General features: G+C 39.4%; 1 protein-coding gene across 1 annotated transcript; it reads left to right on the forward strand.

Moving 5' to 3' along the window:
• The first annotated feature begins 1,662 nt into the window (after nucleotides 1-1,662).
• Nucleotides 1,663-22,257, forward strand: plcd3a (phospholipase C, delta 3a). The gene is made up of 15 exons (XM_034143794.1): nucleotides 1,663-1,924; nucleotides 11,187-11,354; nucleotides 14,068-14,296; nucleotides 15,754-15,883; nucleotides 16,370-16,595; nucleotides 17,422-17,623; nucleotides 18,247-18,391; nucleotides 18,628-18,780; nucleotides 18,869-19,009; nucleotides 19,112-19,262; nucleotides 19,415-19,531; nucleotides 19,793-19,971; nucleotides 20,286-20,421; nucleotides 20,692-20,841; nucleotides 20,923-22,257. Exons 1-15 carry the CDS (start codon nucleotides 1,834-1,836, stop codon nucleotides 21,063-21,065), a joined length of 2,361 nt encoding a protein of 786 aa, XP_033999685.1. The 5' UTR covers nucleotides 1,663-1,833; the 3' UTR covers nucleotides 21,066-22,257.
• The last annotated feature ends 364 nt before the right edge of the window (nucleotides 22,258-22,621 follow it).

Below are 22,621 nucleotides of genomic sequence, written 5' to 3' on the forward strand. Positions count from 1 at the left end.
AACGTAATGTATCCCGTGAGGGTTCCTTACTACAGGATTACGATTGATTTCAACATTTTAATTATGCCATTCTGTCAGATTAATATATACTCCAGACTCAAAAGAAAAGTTCAAATGAAAAAACAGCATTTGTTCCTTATAATCCGTGAACTGGAACCCTCGATGAACTAGTTTAGCTTCAGGAAGTAGACGGCCCCCAGATCTTGCAAGGCAGCCCTGAAGCTTTCCTTTAGTTTCAAATTTAGCAAGCCCTGGTTGTGATTTACACACAACTAACAATTGAATCATACATTTTCAACAACTTTTCTTTATAACCTTTGTTGTTCTGTGTAAAATAAAATAAAACCTGAAATGAATTACTGTTTGAATTTATTTTGTATGGCAACCTTGTGGTATATGTAGCCTATTTTATGTATTTATCTATGGTCAGTCCACTAACTTAATATTTCGCTGCATTTGTCACTAACTATATCCTGCACACACATATAGTTTCTTAGCCTAACTTTTAGGCTATAAATGGAAGAAAATGTTTTTTTTCGTCTGTGACCCCTTATGGTGGGTCTCCTAACACAGATTGTAATGACTTAGAATCCAATGGCTGCAAACAACACAGGCCTACTGTTTCTACTAATAGAATCAGGCAGGGTTTCAGCTCTGGCAAATAAGCAAGCTGAACTGGGAATCCTTTCAGGAAGACTTGATAGCCTATGTTCCAGTCAATATGAAGCCTAACGACTGTGGGGATTAGGAAATCATACTAAATTATCATGTTTTTGTTTTTTTAAATCAAGGAGCATTGTGCAGCTTTAGAGCCATTGGTGCTCCTGCATAGACCAAAGCCTGTGAGGATTAGCAAGCATGACTTAATCTCTCTGTCTAACATGGTTGTTGCTGCAATTGAGAGATGAAAGATATAAATTGTTTTAGGCCCACGGATGGCTTTGAAGTCTAAATTAAAACAATGGCTGATATATATCTGAGCACAGGGGGCTATGATTTTAAGATTTTTATGAAGACAGATTTAGTTTACTTCTAGTGTGACAAATACAGACACACTGGATACACAAGCTGCATTCAATTACTTATTGAAATAAACATGTCACTTTAAGAGACTCCCTCCAACCCCACACAACCTGCTTGTTTATGTATGTGTGTTATTTTGTGGATGGCTGTGGATCAGGGCAAAGTCACATGTCATGCTCGTCCTGACAGGACGAGTTTTAGACCGCCCAGCTGAGCTCTGTGTCTCTCTGATCTCCTTTATAACTCCATTACAAGACTTTATTAAGTTTCCAGCCACTGCTCGGGTGCTGTGGGCCCATCTCCATCCACTTACAAATAAGAGTTCATTCTTAGTTTGATTCCTATTTTACAGCACATTACCGTATGGATAAATGTAGATTTAGCTGGTAGAAGAGGAATTTGACGTTAAAATTATTGATTTGTTGTTGAGATGTTTGCCGTTTCCTGCAACGACCAGCAGGGGGCGCTGCACTCTTAGGGATTGAGTGCAAATAATTGAATAGGAAACATTTTCATGTCCTAAGTATTTGCTCTGCCCCAGAAGGAGGTGGGAGTGCGTAAAGTGTGCGCCTTGTTTGGAATCATATTACGCACAGCCTGCATGGACAGCAGCGCCGGGGAGGGACTTGAAACATGTGGGAAACGGATAACTGTTGCGCTCGGCTCTCTCTCTCTGCTCGGACGCTTTTCTGGGACAGCAGAAATCTGCGCTTGCGGGAAACACCTGCACTTACTATTTCCCAGAGTTAACGGGCCAGCTGCGAGTATTAAAGTTGTACCCTCCGGTTATTTTTCGCTGGAGTTGTGATAATGTTAGGCAGCGGTAAGTCAGCGACCAGCAGTCCGAAAGAGCAGAGGAAGAAAGGGGCTGAGAAGCCAATAGACCCCATCAGGAGGCTCGGTAAGAAAATCCAAACTTTTTGAGGTCCATTCTGTTGCTTCAAAGCTCACTGCGCTATAGCTGGGATAAAAACACTATAAGAATGTATGTGAGTATGTGAATATATTTTGTATGAAAGGTTTTCTCCTGTGCTATCACCTCAGTGATGCACAATTATTTAGTCACTTTAGTCAAGAATTAGAGTGTAATATATTTACCTTTTATATAAAGTGACTGTTAATCACCAGATAATGACACATCAACCAGAGCTGAAAGGAACAGTGTTTGTTAGTGAGTGTGTGTGTGCGTGTGTGTGTGTGTGTGTGTGTGTGTGTGTGTGTGTGTGTGTGTGTGTGTGTGTGTGTGTGTGTGTGTGTTCACTCACTAGTGAATCAGGCTGCTCACTATTCACATCCCAGCCTGGTTCTCAGTCCAACTACATTAGGCTGCATGCTGCCACTTTACACAAACCTTCTATGCTCACATTCTAACCTCACCCCAATAAAGACACCTGTTGAGCACCTGTCAGAATATCTGCAAGACACTGGATGTCTAGACATCTGCAAAGAAAACTGCTCTGAAGGTTTTATCTCCGAACATTGAACCCCTGATTGTTGTTTTGCTTTGTTTACACAGCAGTGTGTTTGCAGGGCTCTAAACCGTTAATCCAACAAGTAGACCTCATCATTTTTTAAGTTGACTTAAAAAATACTTTAAAACAGCTGATAACCTGTTTATTTGTTATCAATTACTTTTAGAATTGATACATTATCGAAATGATTGCCAATTTTTCTTTTGTCAACCTACAACTTTTTTAGTTACCTAATCATTATACATTATACACGGTTGCCCATAAAGTTGGAATAACATATTTTGTATACCTCTGCTCATGAAATGATTGTTTGTGTAAATAGGAATAAAAAGAGGAATGTGTCTGAAAACTCCATTATTCCAACTTTTTGGGCAACAGTGTACATCAGTATACGTTCAGATCCAAACAATTCAGTTAGCTCAGCTCCTGCCCGTCCCTGAACATATACCCCAGCTTTTTTCACAGCAGTGTATGTGCATGAATCTAGAACAGTGTCTCGCTAATACCAAAAAATCAAACCAGTGAGCTCACCCACCCCCACCACACCCTGACCTCTTTCAGCCATGTGCCAACATAAATCAGCGAGGTGGCCTTCAACACACCATGCCTTAGCAGCTTTTAATCCTTACTTACTTCAGAGAAAGAAAGAAACACACACAGTGTACTTTCATAATGAAAAAAAATGGAACTAAGGGGGTCAGATTGCTGTGTCATGAGGTGTCACAGGACAAGTTTTCCTTGTTTGTTAAAATATTTCTCATTTGCTGTTAACCTCTTCATTACGATAACGTTTCTGGTGAACTGGAAGTTTGTTAGTTTTGAGAAAATCTATATTTGAATCAGACAAGTCCACACATGGATAAATATATTTTTTGCTGTCACTGACATCTCCTGGGGCGGTCTTGTATTTGGTTTCAGAAACAGACTGAGGTTGCCAGCAGTATTGTGCACTCGGTGCTCTGGGGTGCTGTGATTGTGAAACACAGGAATTAGTTCATTGCGAGAACAAACAAGATTCACACAAACAAAATCCATAAATCTATTCACTTCCAGATCTTAAAACCATTTTATGAAGCCTGCATTTACATTTTCAAACATAGACTCCAGAGTATTGAAAAGTAATTCAACCTTTATATCCACATGACTTTTCTTAATTGTATTAAAAATGCTTTTAACATAATTCTGAACCCATATGAGGTTTCAGGAATCTGCTACAGGGAAATGATATTAACTCATCTGCCAACCTTAGTATCCAGCAGAGAAATCCCAACAATTTAAGATCTTTGGCCTAAAGAGAAACGAGACCCAACTTGCAATTCATGTTCATACCTTTGTTTTTTATATCTTTCTAATTCATGTTTGCGTAAGATACCATTTTGAAAGAAGGTAAAAACACAATCTAGATATTAAAGTTGTAATAGCTGATTACATTTGAGCTGATATCTACATAACAGTTACTTCCTTTAACTATTCCTGTGAATTCATACGAAAGATGAAGAAAATGTGAGTGTTGCTTATTATCAGCTGAATAAGAACCAGACAAAACCATTGAAACGTTATTCTGTATTTTAAAATAAAACTAAATTAGTTTCTAAACATTTTCCTGAGATAACTGTTCTCAGATCAGCCGCTGAGAGTCTCCAGAGTACGGTCAAGCTCTTCCCAAATCATAACTCTAAATACCATATTTATCATTAAAGGTTGGATCTTGTTCTAAGAGTTACCCTATTCGCTGCCTAATCCGTCTTGTTGAAACAGCTGTGGGACAGAATTAAGAACATTTAATTGCCCTGTCACCCATATCATATCTACAACACCCTAACCCTCCATCTTGATGCAAGTGTAGAATCCTTGCTGTCTCTCGTGTCAGTGGTAATGCTGAGAGAAACGTGAACTGTGTCCCGGCAGGAGCTGGTATGTGCGCCTGAATGAAGAGGACGCATGCAGACACACTCTATTACTGACCAGCTGATATGGTTATTTTCTTTCTGATCCTTCTATCAGTTTCAAGGCACTCCTGCTGCTCGTAGTGTGGAAACACCCTTAAAAAAATAATCCATATGAGATTCTTTTGAATGTTTGTTGTTTTCTCACAGCTGATCCAGCAGCTTTCGTCTTTTAGCCAATTCTTTTTACATAGAGCTGTCAGCTATCCAACTGTTTACAATCTCTCTATAGGTCTGTGGATTGGCTTGTCCACAACTTTGGTCCAGAGTGTAAAATCTTAACTATTGGATGGATTGCCATGAAACTGTGTACCGACATTCAAGGCCCTTTAAGGGGTAATTCTTGTTGGATTACTCCCTGACTCTTGCCCCTTCAGCAGGTCAAACGTATCACTTATCATGAGAACATATCATTATCTAGCAGAACAAATTAATTAGGACCAATTTTTAGACAATTCTGGTTACTACTGTAGATGATGAATCACTTTTTCCTCTAGTATGACTTCGCTCCTTTTGGGTTAAATACTAAACACCTTGATAGATTAAATTAGAAATCCTCTATTTGTTCCGGAAACGGGGACATTTACATGATTACAACAGCAGATATTGTAGATATAGTGAGGAAAACATGGGCTAAGTATCACAGTAGGCAGACAGGGCAGTATCTACTTTTACTAAGGTACAAGATCTGAGTACTTCTCCCACCTCTGCTATTTAATGTTATCATAGAGTGAAACATTTATCCGTCAACATCTTTTGTGTATGAACAAAATGATCTGCAAAACGTACGGAAAATCCATCAGGCTCAGCTGTACAGTGTTTATGGCAAATAAGCTAATGTAACCATGCTATTGAGCTAAATAAAGATGGTAAACGTTACAAACATAACAAATGCTAAGGTGCTTTTGCTAGCATAGCTAAAAGCGTTGCGGTGCTTGGTTAGCAGCTAGCATGGTTGTAGACTCCTTTAACCTTCTTTACTTTCCACCATGCCAGTTCTGCTGCTTTTCTAATTACTGTGCAGTGTTGAAATGCTTCATGCCAACTGGCTAGCAGGGTTGCTAGCCAGTTGGAATGCAGGTCTTTGAGCATGTGATGTAGTGGATGTCAACCAGATTTTCTGCAGTAGACGATGAGAAGAAAACACGATTCAGATAGCCCGAAGAATCATGTCCATCCCTCCATTTACGGCCTTATAAAGGGGTTTTCAGGAGCATAGTGTATCAACATGTGAATGTGCTCCTGTTAAAATGCACTGTGGATTAAATCTGTGGGATTTGCCAACACTTTCAGGCTTGTGCTCACTTGTCCGTTTTGGTTAGATATTAAAATGATGCAGGTAGGAAAGAAAGAATGTGGTTGAGGCTTGAGAGGCAATACAAAAAGGTAAAGCAGTGTATTGAGAAAGAGGCAGTAAAGGCTGGGCAGTTTAGCGTGGTCAATGACCTGCAGTTAATCAGGCCCATGTGCTCTGCTTGTGAGAATGCCGTGCATGTGGTAACAGCTTGGAAAACAGGGTTGTTATGGATGGAGGGCTGGTAGGGGGGTTTCTTTGTCCTCAACCCTAGTGGGGAGAGATCCTCTGCTGCACCCAGTTTGTTTCTAGTCAGGGGGAGGGAGCTGGGAGCTCAGTTTCTGTTGTGCTGTTGCTTCGGGGGCCCTCTGAGGAACTCTCTCAGCCGTTTGGCACTGAAATTATAAGGACTAGGATTTAAGGGAACGTTAAAGAAAGTATGCCAACAGTTTCTGGTCAAATCTTTAAGGGTGAGCAGATGAGTCCAATCCTAAAGAAATATTTGACAAGAGTTAGAGTTTGTTTAGACCTTTCCTTTGAAAAGTCCTGAAAGAGAAGAATGCTCTTTGAGAGGACCCATTCATCCTTGCAAAAGAAGCAATGAGGCATGGCTGAATGTGCTCTATTAACACTTGTACTGTAAAGCTGTTGCTGCATGATTTTGTTATAATAAGTTACAAAGTAGTCTGGTATAACTACTGCTTAACTAAACCATTAAAACCAATGTTTGAATAGATTTATGCACCAAGTGTGGGACAATTTCAAATTTCCGGTTTTGCTAAATGTAAATTTGCATTATACAGGATCTTCAGACCCATTTTTTGCCTGAATGTTTGAATATTTTCAGTAATTTTCAGATAGCTACTAACCACTAAGGACACATATTCCCCTCTGCCCACCAAAACACTTGACCAAGATTATTCAGTAGGCTTACTGCCTATCAAACCTTTTAAAAATAATGACCCATCTCTGCCACATCTTTAATTGTTTGTTTTGTTCAAAAAAACTGTCCAAACCTTAAATATATTCATTCAAAATAGATTACTTGTTTTTTTTGTCAGCTTTGATTTAGTCCCTTTTTTTAATTAAGATCTTATCAAAACCAGCTCATGTAAACCAAACAACGGTATTTACAGTACTCTGTTTGAGTGATACCACACGACTGGCCTTTAACTTACTGTCAGCTCTCCCTTTAAATCTGTATTGTGTGTCCAACATTTCAATAGATCCCTCAGGCTTCCTGCTTTCATCTTTTATTTTTACTTATAACATGCCCTGATCCATTCAGGGCTGAATACAAATTATAATGTATGCCTCGGTTATAAGGCTCTGCTTTTCTTTAGCTTCTTGATTACATGTCCCTATGTTGAAGACACAAACTTGTTCAATTGTATCATGCTGCAATCACATCTCAGCTTTCCATTACTTTCAGTTTTATTCTTGAAGTAGGCTACCTTATTCATTTTTATTAAGTCCAGATTGGGAGAAAATACACAGGGAAACATTATGTGATTAAAACATCAAGTCACTTTTTAAGACACTCCATGACAGCTACACATAACACCACACTGAATACGCTGAGTGTAGGTGCCATAATGCTACTTAGCCCAAGTTCATTATTTGTATTATTATTATTTGTTTACGTCACTTTTATTTGTTTGTTGAGCACTTCCGGTAATTGTCACATGGGTGTGGTGGTTTGTCTATATAACTTAAGTCACCTGTTTCATGTCGAGTGAAAACTCGACATGAAACCATCGTTTCAATGGTGGGGGGCGCGGCCTTCGACTAAAATGCACATTTCGATCGCTTCTTCTGTCGTTTACATAAATCTTTTGGTATATTTGGCTCGGTAGGAAGACTTTTACGCACATTCAGTACCAGTGTGTGAGGTTGTGGTTACGATGGCGATATCCGGACGCGAACTGCGAGGACTACAAAAAGAAAAACGAGTTGACTGGGGATGTCTGTTCAAAACATTGCGAGCTCGAATAAATCATTTAAACTAGCTATTGTTGCCAGACTTATTACTGAATATCGTTCTTAATGTGATACCAAGTCCATCTGAGACCTGTGTACACCTTCAGACAGCCTCCAAGTGAAGCGTACGTAATTGTTCATTACTAGATGCTTCAGTAATGAACAATTATAGGCCCATATCAAAACGGCTATTTCTAGGTAAAATCATTGAAAAAGTTGTTTTTCAACAGTTGAGTAATTACTTGCATTTAAATAACTGTTTCGATGTGTTCCAGTCAGGCTTTCGTCCAAACCACAGCACTGAGACTGCTCTTGTAAAGGTCTTCAATGACATCCACTTAAACACAGACAGTGGCAGAACTTCAGTGTTAGTATTATTAGATCTCAGTGCTGCGTTTGACACTGTTGACCACAACATATTACTAGACCGACTAGAAAACTGGGTGGGACTTTCGGAAACAGTTCTAAATTGTTTTGCATCCTACTTAAAGGACAGAAAAAACGTTGTTTCTATAGGTAAATACACATCTGAGTTGACAAATATGACATGTGGGGTTCCTCAAGGCTCCATCTTGGGGCCTCTTCTCTTTAACGTCTACATGCTACCACTGGCTCAGATAATGAAAAACAACAAAATAAGTTACCATAGCTATGCGGATGACACACACATTTACATAACAATTTCACCAGGAGACTATGCTCCAATTCAAACACTGAGTAAGTGCATTAAACAAATCAATGACTGGATGTGTCAGAACTTTCTCCAATTAAACAAAGATAAAACTGAGGTAATGGTTTTTGGAGCCAAGGCAGAGCGTATAAAAGTTAGCGCTGAGCTTCAGTCTGCAATGTTCAAAACAACAGATGAAGCCAGAAATCTAGGTGTAGTCATGGACTCTGACCTGAGTTTCAACAGTCACATTAAAACAATGACTAAATCAGCCTACTATCACCTTAAGAATATATCTAGGATTAAAAGATTAATGTCACAGCAGGATTTGGAAAAACTTGTCCATGCTTTTATCTTCAGTAGACTCGACTACTATAATGGTGTCTTTACAAGTCTCACTAAAAAATCTATTAGAAAGCTGCAGCTGATTCAGAACGCTGCTGCTCGAGTCCTCACTAACACTAAGAAAGTGGATCACATCACTCCTGTTCTGAAGTCTTTACACTGGCTTCCTGTGTGTCAAAGAATTGATTTAAAAAATACTGCTGCTGGTTTATAAAGCTTTGAATGGTTTAGGCCCAAAATACATTTCTGACCTACTGCTAAATTATGAACCATCCAGAACTCTTCAGGGACTGGTCAGCTTTCTGTCCCCAGAGTCAGAACTAAACATGGAGAAGCAGCGTTCAGTTATTATGCTCCAAATATCTGGAACAAACTCCCAGAAACCTGCAGGTCCGCTGCAACTTTGACTACTTTTAAATCCAGGCTAAAGACTTTTATATTTGTCGCTGCTTTTAATTGAACTATTCACATCTTAAACTGCACTGTAACTTTTATCCATGTATTTTTTCTTTTAATGTTTATTTTATTATCTTTGCTTTTTAATGACTGATTTTAAATGCCATTTTCTTAATGTCTTTCATTTTTTGTAAAGCACTTTGAATTGCCTTGTGTTGAAAGGTGCTATATAAATAAACTTGCCTTGCCTTGCCTTGCCTTGCCTTGCCTTGCCTTACGTTGTTTACTCACAGTTTGAAAGCAGCGTGGAGAAGCAGTTTACGTAAACTGCGATCCGCCCAGGGAAAAATGGGATCCGCCCAGGTTAAACTGTGTTACGACTTCTGTGGCTATCTACCAGCGATCATGTTTAATATTAAAGACTACACACACATTTATCCCGTATAAAAACAGTATTCTGCAGCACTCATCCAGATAAGATGTGACTGTTAACTCGTTTTGCAAAGATAGCAGCAGAAATGTCATTGCTTGTGCAGGGATATTAACTTTTAAAATGCTGATGGGTCATTAATGTTGGTCTCGGCAAACAATATTAGGAATCCTCTATTCAAACATAATATTCAGTGTCCATCGACATGAAAATAACAAAAAAGTTCTTGCTGGACTCAAACCCGTGTCCCGAAAGCATAAATCACTCGTGCCTAGCGCGCTATAAGTGCGCCACAAATTAATACGACATCTTTGTCCACCACAGCTTGATTTGTTACATTAACATTGTTAAAAAGTTCCAGAAAAATGCAACCCGACCATCATTTATAATGTGAGCGAATGTATGTACACTTTAAGCCATATAATATAATATAAATATTATAGCAGGCATTTGCTTATAAATAGTATAGCTACGGACTGAGATCTGTATCAAGCCTCATTAAGACCTACCCACCGAGATCAGATATCCTAGTTTATCAGCCTGCGAGCCCACATTAACTTGTGATAAGTGTTAATTTTACATATAAATGTATTCAAGTGTATAAAGTTCCAATATGCAAATCAGGCCATATGTGGGCGGATCGCAGTTTACCTGAGCGGATCACAGTTTACCACAGCTGAAGACTTCTCCTGCTGCTTTCAAACTGTGAGTAAACAACGTACGCGTCACTTGGAGGCTGTCTGAAGGTGTACACAGGTCTCAGATGGACTTGGTATCACATTAAGAACGATATTCAGTGATAAGTCTGGCAACAATAGCTGGTTTAAATGATTTATTCGAGCGGATCACAGTTTACCACAGCTGAAGACTTCTCCTGCTGCTTTCAAACTGTGAGTAAACAACGTACGCGTCACTTGGAGGCTGTCTGAAGGTGTACACAGGTCTCAGATGGACTTGGTATCACATTAAGAACGATATTCAGTGATAAGTCTGGCAACAATAGCTGGTTTAAATGATTTATTCGAGCGGATCACAGCTTACCACAGCTGAAGACTTCTCCACGCTGCTTTCAAACTGTGAGTAAACAACGTACGCTTCACTTGGAGGCTGTCTGAAGGTACACAGGTCTCAGATGGACTTGGTATCACATTAAGAACGATATTCAGTAATAAGTCTGGCAACAATAGCTGGTCTAAATGATTTATTCGAGCTCGCAATGTTTTGAACAGACATCCCCAGTAGTCCAGTAGTTTTGTAGTCCTCGCAGTTCGCGTCCGGATATCGCCATCGTAACCACAACCTCACACACTGGTACTGAATGTGCATCACAGACAGACAGACAGACAGACAGACAGAGCTGAAAGGCTTGTTGTGGGCAAGAAAAAATTAATGTGTTGATTTTACGAGCAAACAATGTTTGTTTACAACTTCTTACCAAGTTTCACGATTTCTCAAACTTACCTACCCTACCTTTAAGGTACCGTTTTTTTAAACATGTTTTTTTTTTAAAACGACAAATGGGCACAAAACCAAGACAAACTCTACTTGCTGATGACACAATGTCAAACTCAATCACAATACATTGTTTACACTAAAACCTTATTTTTTTGTGTTTGCTTGTGTGTTCCAGGGCTGCTGGACAACGAAGATGTTCGTGTGATGATGCAGGGCTGCAGCATGGTGAAGGTTCGCTCTTCGAGATGGCAGAAGAGTCGAAACATGCGGCTGATGGATGATGGACTCACTGTGTGGTGTGAATCTACAAAGAGTTCCCGCAAAGCCAAAGCCCAGCAGACATGTAAGTATTGCTGAAATATGATCAGGGAGAGCTAGAAGGAGGCCACGGACTAAAAGTCAGTTATAAGATGTGAGCATGGTTAAAGGGGAAAGGAGCTCTGAAAGTAAGAGTGCTCATGACTAGAACTTGGCTTTAAAAGGAAGGAAATTATAGCAATATCAGGTTAAAGGCAAAGGTCTTTGCCTCGAAGGAAACGTATCTACAAGGGGAAAATGTTGAGACTAATCAGCAGGACTTCCACCAGCCCAGTACAGACTGCAGACTGAGTCAGCATGCTCATTAAACCAGCCTATTGTTCGAAGTTGTTGAGCTGTTTTATCTTGGCTCCATCTCATATCCTCTACTCTAGTTTTTCTTGTTAAAAAGGTTGCTTGTTTGTTTCCATGGTAAGTCAGTATAAAATAAATAAAATATTCATATCATAAATACATTCTGGTTAAACAGTCCGTCATACTTACAATAATAATGTTATTATAGCAAAATAAAAACGTTGCTCAGGCCTAATAACAATACAGTTCTTATAAAGAGATCTTATAATTTCTTGATGAATATTGTTTACTGTTTTATATTAATATTGTTTAGAATTTGCATTGAACCTTTAAACTATATACATATTGTTTCACTTTTGATGTTTTGGTCTCAATGTTAATACAGCTACAACTGTTTTATTGGAGGAAAATAATAATGAAAAATAACTTAATGAAATTAAACGTCTTCAGGCCAAGCAACTATTTTAAATAGAAATAATTTGTAACCACCCTTTGTGTAATAGCTGTAATAGCATACAGTCTCCAAACTACACCAGTGACCAGATTTACAATTACACAAAAGTAATTTCAATAATTGTGGTGGTAATCGTAACAAATTATTAAATGCTAAGAACATTTTGTGTTTTAGTGAGCTTAGGTCTTCTAACCTCCACAGATGCATTTAACCTTTCTCATATTGACACAAAAGTAAAGTATTCAAACAAAAGAGATTAGAAAATACCAAAGGGCACAGTGTTTATTTAAACTAAAAGGCACTGGGAAGGCAAATCCATGGTTGGCTCTTAATCTTTTTTGATACTGGGTTGTAGTAGAGCGTGGCTAAGCAAGGACTTCACAACATTTCCAAAAGTTCTTTAAATGGAACTTTTGCAAACAAATCTATTTTTGCTTGAAGTATCTCCCTTTTGTTTTCCTCCTTGTTGATTGACCTTTAGCTCTCCCACCTCTTCTTTGTTTGTGCTCTCCTTGCCGATGTTATAATGCAGTTTGATGCTCACCCCCTCTAGCCTTACAGAGAGGGGGGGTTGGCAGGTTTATGGGTCAGGAGGTGGTGAAGGCTGTCTTGATTGTGCTGCAGCAGCTCCAAAAATACACACAGAGCGCTCAAGTTGCAGCATGTAACACTCCTTACAATGATGACAACAAGCAGTGTGAGGCCAGGATGGGCTCTGTAGTGTGGACAGTTACTGATAATGTCACACTGGCAGGCTGCTATGTCTAAGTGTTTGTTTGTGTGAATCCAGAAGGAAATACTGGCTTGGTTCCTCTTTTCCAAAGCCCCAGGTGGGTCTCCAGGTCCTGTGTGATCTGGACATGCAGTTCAGTGCAGTGTCTGATGCTTGAAAGCATTTGTCAGTAAATACAAAGCTTTACACATCTGCATGTCTGCCTTTCTAAACCACACACACATGCACATACACATTAATGTCACTTTTACCATGTCTCCGGGATAACCGCAAAGTAGGAATGTGGAGTAATTTTGAAGAGGTGGACGGCAGAGGCTTTATGACCTCCAGCAAGAGAAAGATGCTATTGTCAGGCCAGACACTGCTCATTACTCAACTGAGCATTGTTTACAACACAGCAGGCCCTCAAGTGCAGAAATAGACAACTCCTAACTGTAGTAAATACAATTGATGTGTTAGGACCTGCTGGTAGGTAGTGTGTGTTTGACTGCCTTTTCTTTGAGTGTTGCCCAGACCCACCAGAGCTTTGCAAATAGATTTAAACAGTTGAAATAAAGTACTAAATCTTTACCTTATTGGACTAGGACTCCTTTGACAAAATCATACACAGAGATAAATAAAATTGTTTTGGGGATGACAATGTTGCTCATAGAGTTCAATTTCTTTCAATTGTCTACAAGTTGCAGCCTTACTTTGGATTATGACTTAATACCTAAAATATTCCAATCATCCTTAGCTGTACTTCAGCACTTATTAGGTAACGTAAGCATGCTAACCTTCTTAAGTGATATGTCGAACATTGTAAACATTATATGAGCTTAACATCTACATGTTTGCAATGTCGTTATGATCTTGTTAGCATGGAAATGTTAACATTAAGCTAATAAAGCCTCACAACATGGCTTAGACCTTTTTTTGTTTATATCCAAAAAAGTGAACTTTTCTCCATGTTGCTATAATAACTGCTCTAAAACCCATTAAAACACCCTGCCCTTTAACTGTCAGTAGGGAGAGCGTCTGCAAGTCAGTGCGTGTGCTGTAAGAGTCATAAGGTGCAGGTTAAAATTATCACATTGAGAAGTATGTAATGTGCATATTATATTTTACAATCCTGTTGCTATGACATTCTGGTGTTATTTATTAATCCCTGATGAGCACATGACGTCTGACCTTAAGCTGCTTCGCTGTTGTGATCTCTTTGCAGAGCTTTGTTTACTCAACAACGCAATAACCTTTTATTTTCCTCTCCTTTTCCAGTTGCAGTGACTGAAGTGGAGTGTGTGCGTGAAGGCTGCAAGTCCGAGGCGCTGAGGCGGCTGTCCGGGTCGGTGCCAGAGAGCCAGTGCTTCACGGTGGTCTTCAGAGGGGCCCGGAAGAGCCTGGACCTGCTGAGCCCCTGTGAGGATGCAGCAAGACGCTGGGTACGAGGGCTCCGCACTTTGAAGGAGCATGTGGCCAACATGAGTCAGAAGCAAAAACTGGACCAATATCCTTCCCAAATGTCCAATATGCTAAAATGAATATAGTGCAGCTGAGTCAGCATTGCTATGGCGACTGATTCTGCTGTCACGTGTGCCATCCCACGTCCACAGCATAGCTAAGGTGAGCAGTAATGACTAGGTAAAGGCTTGTCTAAATATAGTTTGACACTTACTGTTAGTCACAATCCTTCACAGCCAGACGATAATATGACTGTCGGTATCAGGTACTTAAAAACATTAACATAGTTTCTGCTTCTCTCGATATATATTACGTTTTGTGAACATATAAATCCTCAGGGCAATTATCTTGTTTATGCTATCTTGTTATCATTTACTATTCTGTATTTCATGTTGTTGACTTTCAGCAGTCTGGGTTATGTTTATCTTAAATGGTGTAATGTGTGGGGTCTGCGTTATAGTTTCCACAACTCCATTAGCAGATGACAACAAACTACAATTAGTTTCTGGTTGCTACCTTTTCTTTTATGCACATATCGTACATTAGAACAAATTGATTTAACAGACGCAAATGTCCAAATAAATGCTAAAGCTAGATTTCATCAAAAAATGTAAGAGCAGGTGCAACAAACCACTCTTCAACAAGAGCCTCTCCACAGGGGTTTACAATACATTTGATATATGAGTGATTCTGAGCCAACAACACAAGTTTTTTGGCTCTCAATATACACTATTGTTACCATTTGGTAGGTTTCCCTAGGTACAATTAAAGTTGTTTGATACAACAGTTCTGCAATAAAATCTAAATTCATTAAGGTTATAACTGTGCTAATTTAACTTTAGGATTATATTTTTTCTTAAATTTAGTTTGTGGTGATGGGGAATTTAATGACATTAGACTGGCAGGTGTTTCTCTTATCTTGTCCACACTTTCAATAACAATGTACAGTGTTTCCCCTAGGATGGAGTCATAGCAGCGGTGCTAAGGCACGTGGGCCCAGCATAATGTGAGCGCGGAGCGCGTGGAATCTTTTAGTGTGTGCACGTGCGAACTGCGCCCCGCCATATTGTTTCTATGTGGTGCGACCGCCTAGTACATACAGTGGCAATGTCTCAAGATTTAGCAAAAATACACCTTTATTGAACATACAGTAACACAAATACTACAAATCCACATAACAAACAATCAAAAATGAAAAAAGGTCGCCACTTATTATTATTTTAATAAAAAAAAAGAAAGTAAAAAAAAAAAAATGTTAATCTTTTTTTTTTTGGGTACCTGGCTGGCGCCCCCTAGCAGCGGCGCGCATATTTCAGCAGCGGCGCTGCGCCGCCACTATTTGTATATAGGGGAAACACTGATGTAGCAAGGCTACACAACAGAAATGGTATAATGCGACAGAGATGTTAAGTGTATCCTTCACATGTGAATCCAAGGACACCCTTAATTGATAAACTATAGTCTTAAGATTTTAGTCTGGTTTTATTCCATAACCCTCTACACTTGGATCCGAGGCTACCTGAGGCGAGCGGATGAGAACCAGGACGGCAAGATGAGCTACGATGAAGTCAAACGTCTGCTCCAGATGATCAACATTGACCTGAGTGAGCAGTATGCCCACTCTTTATTCAAGGTCAGGCTCATCATGTGTGCATTATTAGTTTTTTTTAGCACTTTAAAGGTTATTTATGTGAGCTGAATACTGAAAAAGCATTACATGTAAGACAGGATGAAGAGCCAGTTTACTGTGACACCCTGGAGTCTAGTGTCTGTGTTCAATTCCAGCGTCTACCCTCCACATCTTTATCCCCTCCATCCTGTCTTCCCCACAACAAATCAAGAGCCAGTTATTTCTTTATTGTTTGGCATTACTGCCTGTTGTGTCCCTGCGCTCTCTATTACAGCTGAATTGTTGGTTTGTATACTACTTTCTGATGCAATTTCCTCTAATGACCCTCCTCAGAGAGCAGTATAGTTAATGCACGTATACACAGCTGGGTTGAATTTTTATGGAGATGCTTTCCTTACAAGGAATTTGAAGTACTCCCAGAATAAAAGCATGCTGTGTTTGATATGTGAGTTTGTTTTGTTTAACTCTTCCCTCGTCCCTGTATCCCAGAGGAGTGACCGATCAGGGGATGGCCGTCTGGATCACGTAGAGATCGAGGAGTTCTGCAGGGAGCTGCTGCGGCGGCCCGAGCTCGACGCCGTGTTCAGACACTATTCCAGTAATGGTTGTGTGCTCGCCACTGCTGAGCTGCGCGACTTCCTGGGAGACCAAGGAGAAGACGCCTCGTTGAATCATGCTCAGAGCCTCATACTCACCTATGAGCTTAATGACTGGGGTAGGTCCTTAAAACAGTAATTTAAAGCTTAAAGGAAATAACCCACAACATTTTCATATAAGCACTGTGAAAGTCCCGTTTGGAGTCAAAATACTGATTAAGCGTCTGTTAAAATCTCTGCTGCACAACAATCTGACGCACTTTCTGTTTCTAGCAATGAGGGTCGTTTGATTTGATGAAGAACTAAGAAGCAATAATAACCACCATTGCTGAAATAGAATATAGCAAAATGACACCCACAAAAGCTATACTATGTACTTTAACAGAATATCAAAGGAAAAGGTGTCACATTTTAATGTGAGTTAGATTTTCTTTCAAACTGAAATCCAACCAATATACATGAAAAAAGGGAACTTTTCACTGGGAAACAAAATGTTTATGATTCTCATAAATTAAATGTTTTATTTGAAAGTGAAATAATATGATATTTGTTATATATACAGTATATAATAAAATGTCCTCTTAAGTAAAAAAAACAACTACATTATATGTTTATGAAATGATTTGATGAATAATTATGAATGATTATGATGATTATAAGTAGTTTCCAAAAAAAGGAGTTGATCGGAAAACTGGGCCAAGAGACGAGCAGAACAGAAACTTGATGACTGCTAAAAATGTATAATATCCCATAAAATAACAAATTAAGTCAATATTTTCTTTCCCCACACTGTTAATCTCAAACCATGTAAAATGGAGGATGTGATTGAGGGCTAATCTTCTCTTGACCTGGCTTGTCTGCCATGTACCCAAATGTTAAGGCTTATTCATTTTAAGGTAATGTCAATTTGGTAGTAGACACTAAAGACTTTGCTATTTGTTACAGCTCAGAAGAACCGCCTCATGACCCAGAATGGTTTCACCATGTACATGCTCTCCCGAGAGAATGACGTGGTTAACCCAGACCATGCCAGAGTGTACCAGGACATGAGCCACCCTCTGGCCCACTACTTCATCTCCTCGTCCCACAACACATACCTCACCAAGGACCAGGTCACCAGTGCCAGCAGCACTGAGCCCTACATCAGGTATTCAGACCAAGACATCTACAAACAGCACACATTTTAGCATGATCAAAACATAATATATATTCTTACCATGTATGATCGTCAGACATGTTAAGTGCCCCACCACCTCTTCTACATAAGAACAAGACCCACAAATTAAAATATATATATATATGTTAGGTTGTTTTGCATTTACGCTTGGTGATATATCTGTTTCTGATCGTGTTTTGCCTCTTTGATATAATTGGATATCTCATTTTGGTCTTCTGTTTCCCTTTGTGATCATTTTGTGTCTCTTTGTGATCACTATGTTTCTCTTTGTTTTTGTTTTGTGTCTGTGCTCAATTTATGTCTCTTTAGACATGTTCTCTCTCTCTGGCATTATTCTTTGTCAGTAAGTGGTAATTTCATGTCTCTTTTTGGTAATTTTGTACCTGTTTTTGCGTCATTTTTGTGGTACTTTATGGTCATTTTTGTCGTTATTTGTGGTTGTTTAGTTTGGCTTTGTGCTCATATATTCATGCCCCAACAAGAAAATGTTGACAGTGACTTCAAACAGAATGTCCCCACAACCTCTTGGGGCCATGGCCAAAATCCTTGGATCCTTCTGTGGTGTTGGTTAAGAAATGTGTGTTCTCTGACAGGGCTCTGAATCAGGGATGTCGCTGTGTTGAGCTGGACTGCTGGGATGGAGATAAAGGTGAACCTGTCATCTACCACGGCCACACTCTCACCTCCAAAGTCACTTTCAGTGAAGTCATTGAAACCATCGCCCAGTATGCCTTCAAGGTGAGAGCAACTTGATTTAATGGTGTAAATCCTTAGCTTTGTTGATATGCCTGCTGCTCCACATTACTGCTAATGGAACAAGTGGTCAGTCAGGCTTGTGGTCACATACTTGGCCCTGAGGCGGTATTTTGGTTCTTACATAGCATTACAGAGTCGGGTCCTGGATTGCTATCATGTGCTCTAATTGCATTTTAATGGCTTGGCATACGTTTTTCTCCCTGTGCTTCTCCCTGCAGGCCTCCCCATATCCTCTAATCCTGTCTTTGGAGAATCACTGTTCTGTGGAGCAGCAGGCGGTCATGGCCAAACACCTCCGCAAAATCCTGGGCAGCAAACTGCTCACCAAGCCCCTCAGTGCCGACCCGCCAAAAGATCTGCCTTCTCCTGAAGTACAAAACACACAGACAAACACACAGCACGATCAGTTTTCAAAGGCCTTTACCTGTCTGGATTCCTAATGAATAACCTTCGTTGCAGGAGCTGAGGGGGCGGATTCTGGTAAAAGCAAAGAAGCTGATCCCTCACCTGGGGCAGCTGGGTAAGAATGACAGCTGTGCCAGCTTCTCCTCGAGCTCTGAAGATGAAGTAGCAAGCAGCAATAAGAAGGATCCTGCAAAGGTCAGTTCAAAAAGATTTGTCATTGAGCCTGAGAAGCTGTTAAAGTGAACTTCTTACATTTTTTGAGCAGTTTACTCTAATGTTTGAATTTGCTCTTCCCAGGTCTGTTCTAAACTGAGCCCAGAGCTATCAGAGCTGGTGGTGTACTGCAGAAGTGTCCCCTTCCGTGGCTTTGAAAATGCACCTGAAAAACCTCCAAACGAAATGTCTTCCTTCTCTGAAAGTGATGCCCTCAAGCTCATCAAAGACTCAGGTACAACTGTGCAAATATTTTTATTTTTTATTAATTCAAAAGAGAAGGTCGAAAATATTTTTTGACATTGCTTTCCTGCAGCTGATTCCTCCACAAAATATAATCAGCCTCCAGTGTATCATGGCATGCTACTTTCTTCTTTTCATTTGCAGGGAAGCTTTTTGTGAGACACAACAGCAGGCAGCTGAGCCGGATCTACCCCTCTGGCCAGCGCCTCGGATCATCCAACTATGATCCTCAGGAAATGTGGAACGGTGGCTGCCAGATGGGTTAGTACTTCCAGACGAGAAGCTTTGTTGCTGCTCTGATGGCAGCACATTTAGGCAATTCATTCTGAAAACATTATGTGGACCGTTAGTGCCAAAGAAATGTTACAGTGACTAATTTCTGCAAATTGCCGCTTCATCACAACAACATTGATGTCAACGGCTTTGACTGATTGAGAGAATTCACAGATGCTGAAATGTTTTTCCTTGGCTTGTGTGTGATCAGGCTTGCCGTGTTACTGACTTTCTCTTTGTGCTCTGCAGTGGCTCTTAACTTCCAAACTCCAGGAGAGCAGATGGACCTGAACCAGGGTCGCTTCCTGCCCAATGGTCGCTGTGGATACCTTCTTAAACCAGCTTTTCTGTGCAGCACCACTTCCGACTTTAACCCAGAGAACACGGGAGGAGGCCCCGGTCACACCCCCACCCAGCTGACTATACGAGTGAGTGGTAACCATACACTGTATAGATATTGTATATTAAGGTGGTGACCTATTGAGCAACAGTCAATTCGATTGGTTGTCTCAAATTCATCTTAGAAAACAATTGGTTAATCATAATTAGATTTTTTATGTACTGCAATGCAATTTTGACATACATTGTTGTTACTGTCTACTACGTACACATTACATTCTTTGAAATCTGTTTATTTATGATTTTTTGGCTGTATAAATAAACTGAATTTGACTTGACTTGAATTGTTACTCTCCCATTTAAACTGGATTCGAAAACTGACTATTTTCCCTTTGATTTTTAGATAATATCTGCGCAGCAGCTTCCAAAAATTGACACGGAGAAGGTTAGCTCCATTGTGGACCCACAAGTATGGGTGGAAATTCATGGGGTGTCAATTGATAATGCAAGAAACAAAACCCAACGCATCAACAACAATGGTAATACTGAGATGTCCTTATTCAGTATCAGCTATTTTATGTACAGAATATTGTTTTAAGCATGTAACTCATTTTCAATTTTTATGCAAACATGTTATTGAAGTGAAATGATGTAATGTCATAGGTTTTTCATCATTGTTTTACTTTGTTATGATGTAAATTCAGCTCAGACATTTTTGTGAAAGCCTTTCCTGTCCAAGCCCATGATTGGTTTGTTTGAAAAGTAGATTGTCGGATGATGTATTTACAGCTCTTGTGCGCCCTCTACAGGTTTCAACCCCCGATGGGACTGCACTCTGAGCTTCCAGCTGCAGGTCCCTGAACTGGCTCTGGTGCGGTTTGTAGTGGAGGACCACGATCACACTGCCAAAAATGACTTTGTGGGGCAATTCACTGTACCATTCATCAGCCTACGAACAGGTGCTCATTGAAAACCCTATGCAAATTATAAATCAGTCATTACTGTGGCATGCTGTTTGTAATTTACTCTTTTTTTCTCAGGTTATCGACATGTTCATTTATTGAAGGCAGATGGTTCCAGTCTGTCCCCCAGCACACTCTTCATCCATGTCAAAGTCACCCGCAAAGGAGTACCAATCAAAACTGTGTCCGAGCGTATGGCCATTGCTAAAGGCAAGGCATGACGTGCATCTGAACTAGATGGAAAGCTGCATTTTCTAACAACAAAGGGCTTTGAAAAGGGGCTCTGAGCGTGAGCAGAGAGAGGCTGTCAGTCCCTGTCCGGACCTCAAGTGGTCCAATTTACACTGAGCAACTGCAGGAGGAAAGATGTCGCTTATCAGAGATGAAGAAGCACTCTGGCTCTCAGCAAATGAATTGCCTCAGGCTGGATAATGAATCCATTATACACTGTGGGAGTATCATGTCTTTTTCAGGACACTGAGGATTGTGGTCCGCCAAATATGGGACTTGTTACAAAATCAGTTTTAATGTTGTTTACTCTAATTTTAGGTGGCCATCCCAAATGTGTTGGACTAAAGTTTTTTGTATTTTAGAAATATTTTAACATGTTTACACTTAATTGTTTGGCTAATACTTAAAGAATGAAGATACTTAAAAAGAAAGAGCACTTAATTAACTTAATGAGGGGGTATAAAAGTCCTGTCAGTGGGACTCCCAGCATGTGATTTAAAAATGTATCATTTGTAATGTTTAGGAATGATGATTATAACACTAACTGATGTTATGCAGATGTCAAAAGGTTTTACTGTGATTGTCACAGATGGTGCATGAAGATTATTCAAATGATTAATGTATCTTATTTGATAATCTAGATACTCTAGGCACTTTTAATTTTATGACAATATACAGTATTTCCACAACTTAAAAAATGAACTTGAAATATATGACAGTATTAACTTTAACTTAACTTTCTTAAGAATCTAAATTGTTGTATTTACCTCGTTTCACAAATGTGACATTTGTTTTGTTTGATATTTGTTTGTAGGCTTATTAGCTCTGTTCTGTTAACAACCTTGCAATTTATTTTTGTTGCCAAATGTTGTGTTACATTCTTCTATAAAACGTTTGGTTAAACATGAATTGCAAATAGCAAACACAATACCAATTAATTTGAGCTACTGCAAATAATTTGAAACTCATAGAGCTTCCTTGGGATAAAATGGTGCAGTAATGAGAGGTGCTGCACATGGATTACTGTAATTACAGTGCATGTGATCTATATGGATTTCAGAAGCATGTAACAAGCGTTGTATTATGCATTTGCAGTGTTAAATCATATGTTATATGAATGGCAGTTGGTGTTATTTATGCAAGAGAAAATACTGTTTTCATAAAAGCACTAATAACACTTCACTGTGTGAGAACCTTTTGTTATTATTGATCTTTCTAGAAAGTGTGTGTGTGTGTGTACGTACCTTAAGTACATTGTGCTTATATAGTATAAGTAGCCTTTTTTTACTTAAGTAAATTATCTGAACACCCTGTTCATCACTAAATATGTTGTTATTTATAACAGCAATCAGTCTAGGTTATCCACCAAACATATCCTCTCCTCGCATGCCTCAGTGTTTTAAATTCCCATTTAGCTAAATGCAGATCACATGGCTCATATCAAGCTGATGTGCATGTAAATGAGAAGAATAATACTTTAAATCCAACAAATTACAAATGAATGAATATTGTGAAATAAATGCTTCAAAACCAGGAGCATGTCTTA

This window comes from Trematomus bernacchii, unplaced genomic scaffold, assembly GCF_902827165.1.
Source record: "Trematomus bernacchii unplaced genomic scaffold, fTreBer1.1, whole genome shotgun sequence".
Taxonomy (NCBI): domain Eukaryota; kingdom Metazoa; phylum Chordata; class Actinopteri; order Perciformes; family Nototheniidae; genus Trematomus; species Trematomus bernacchii.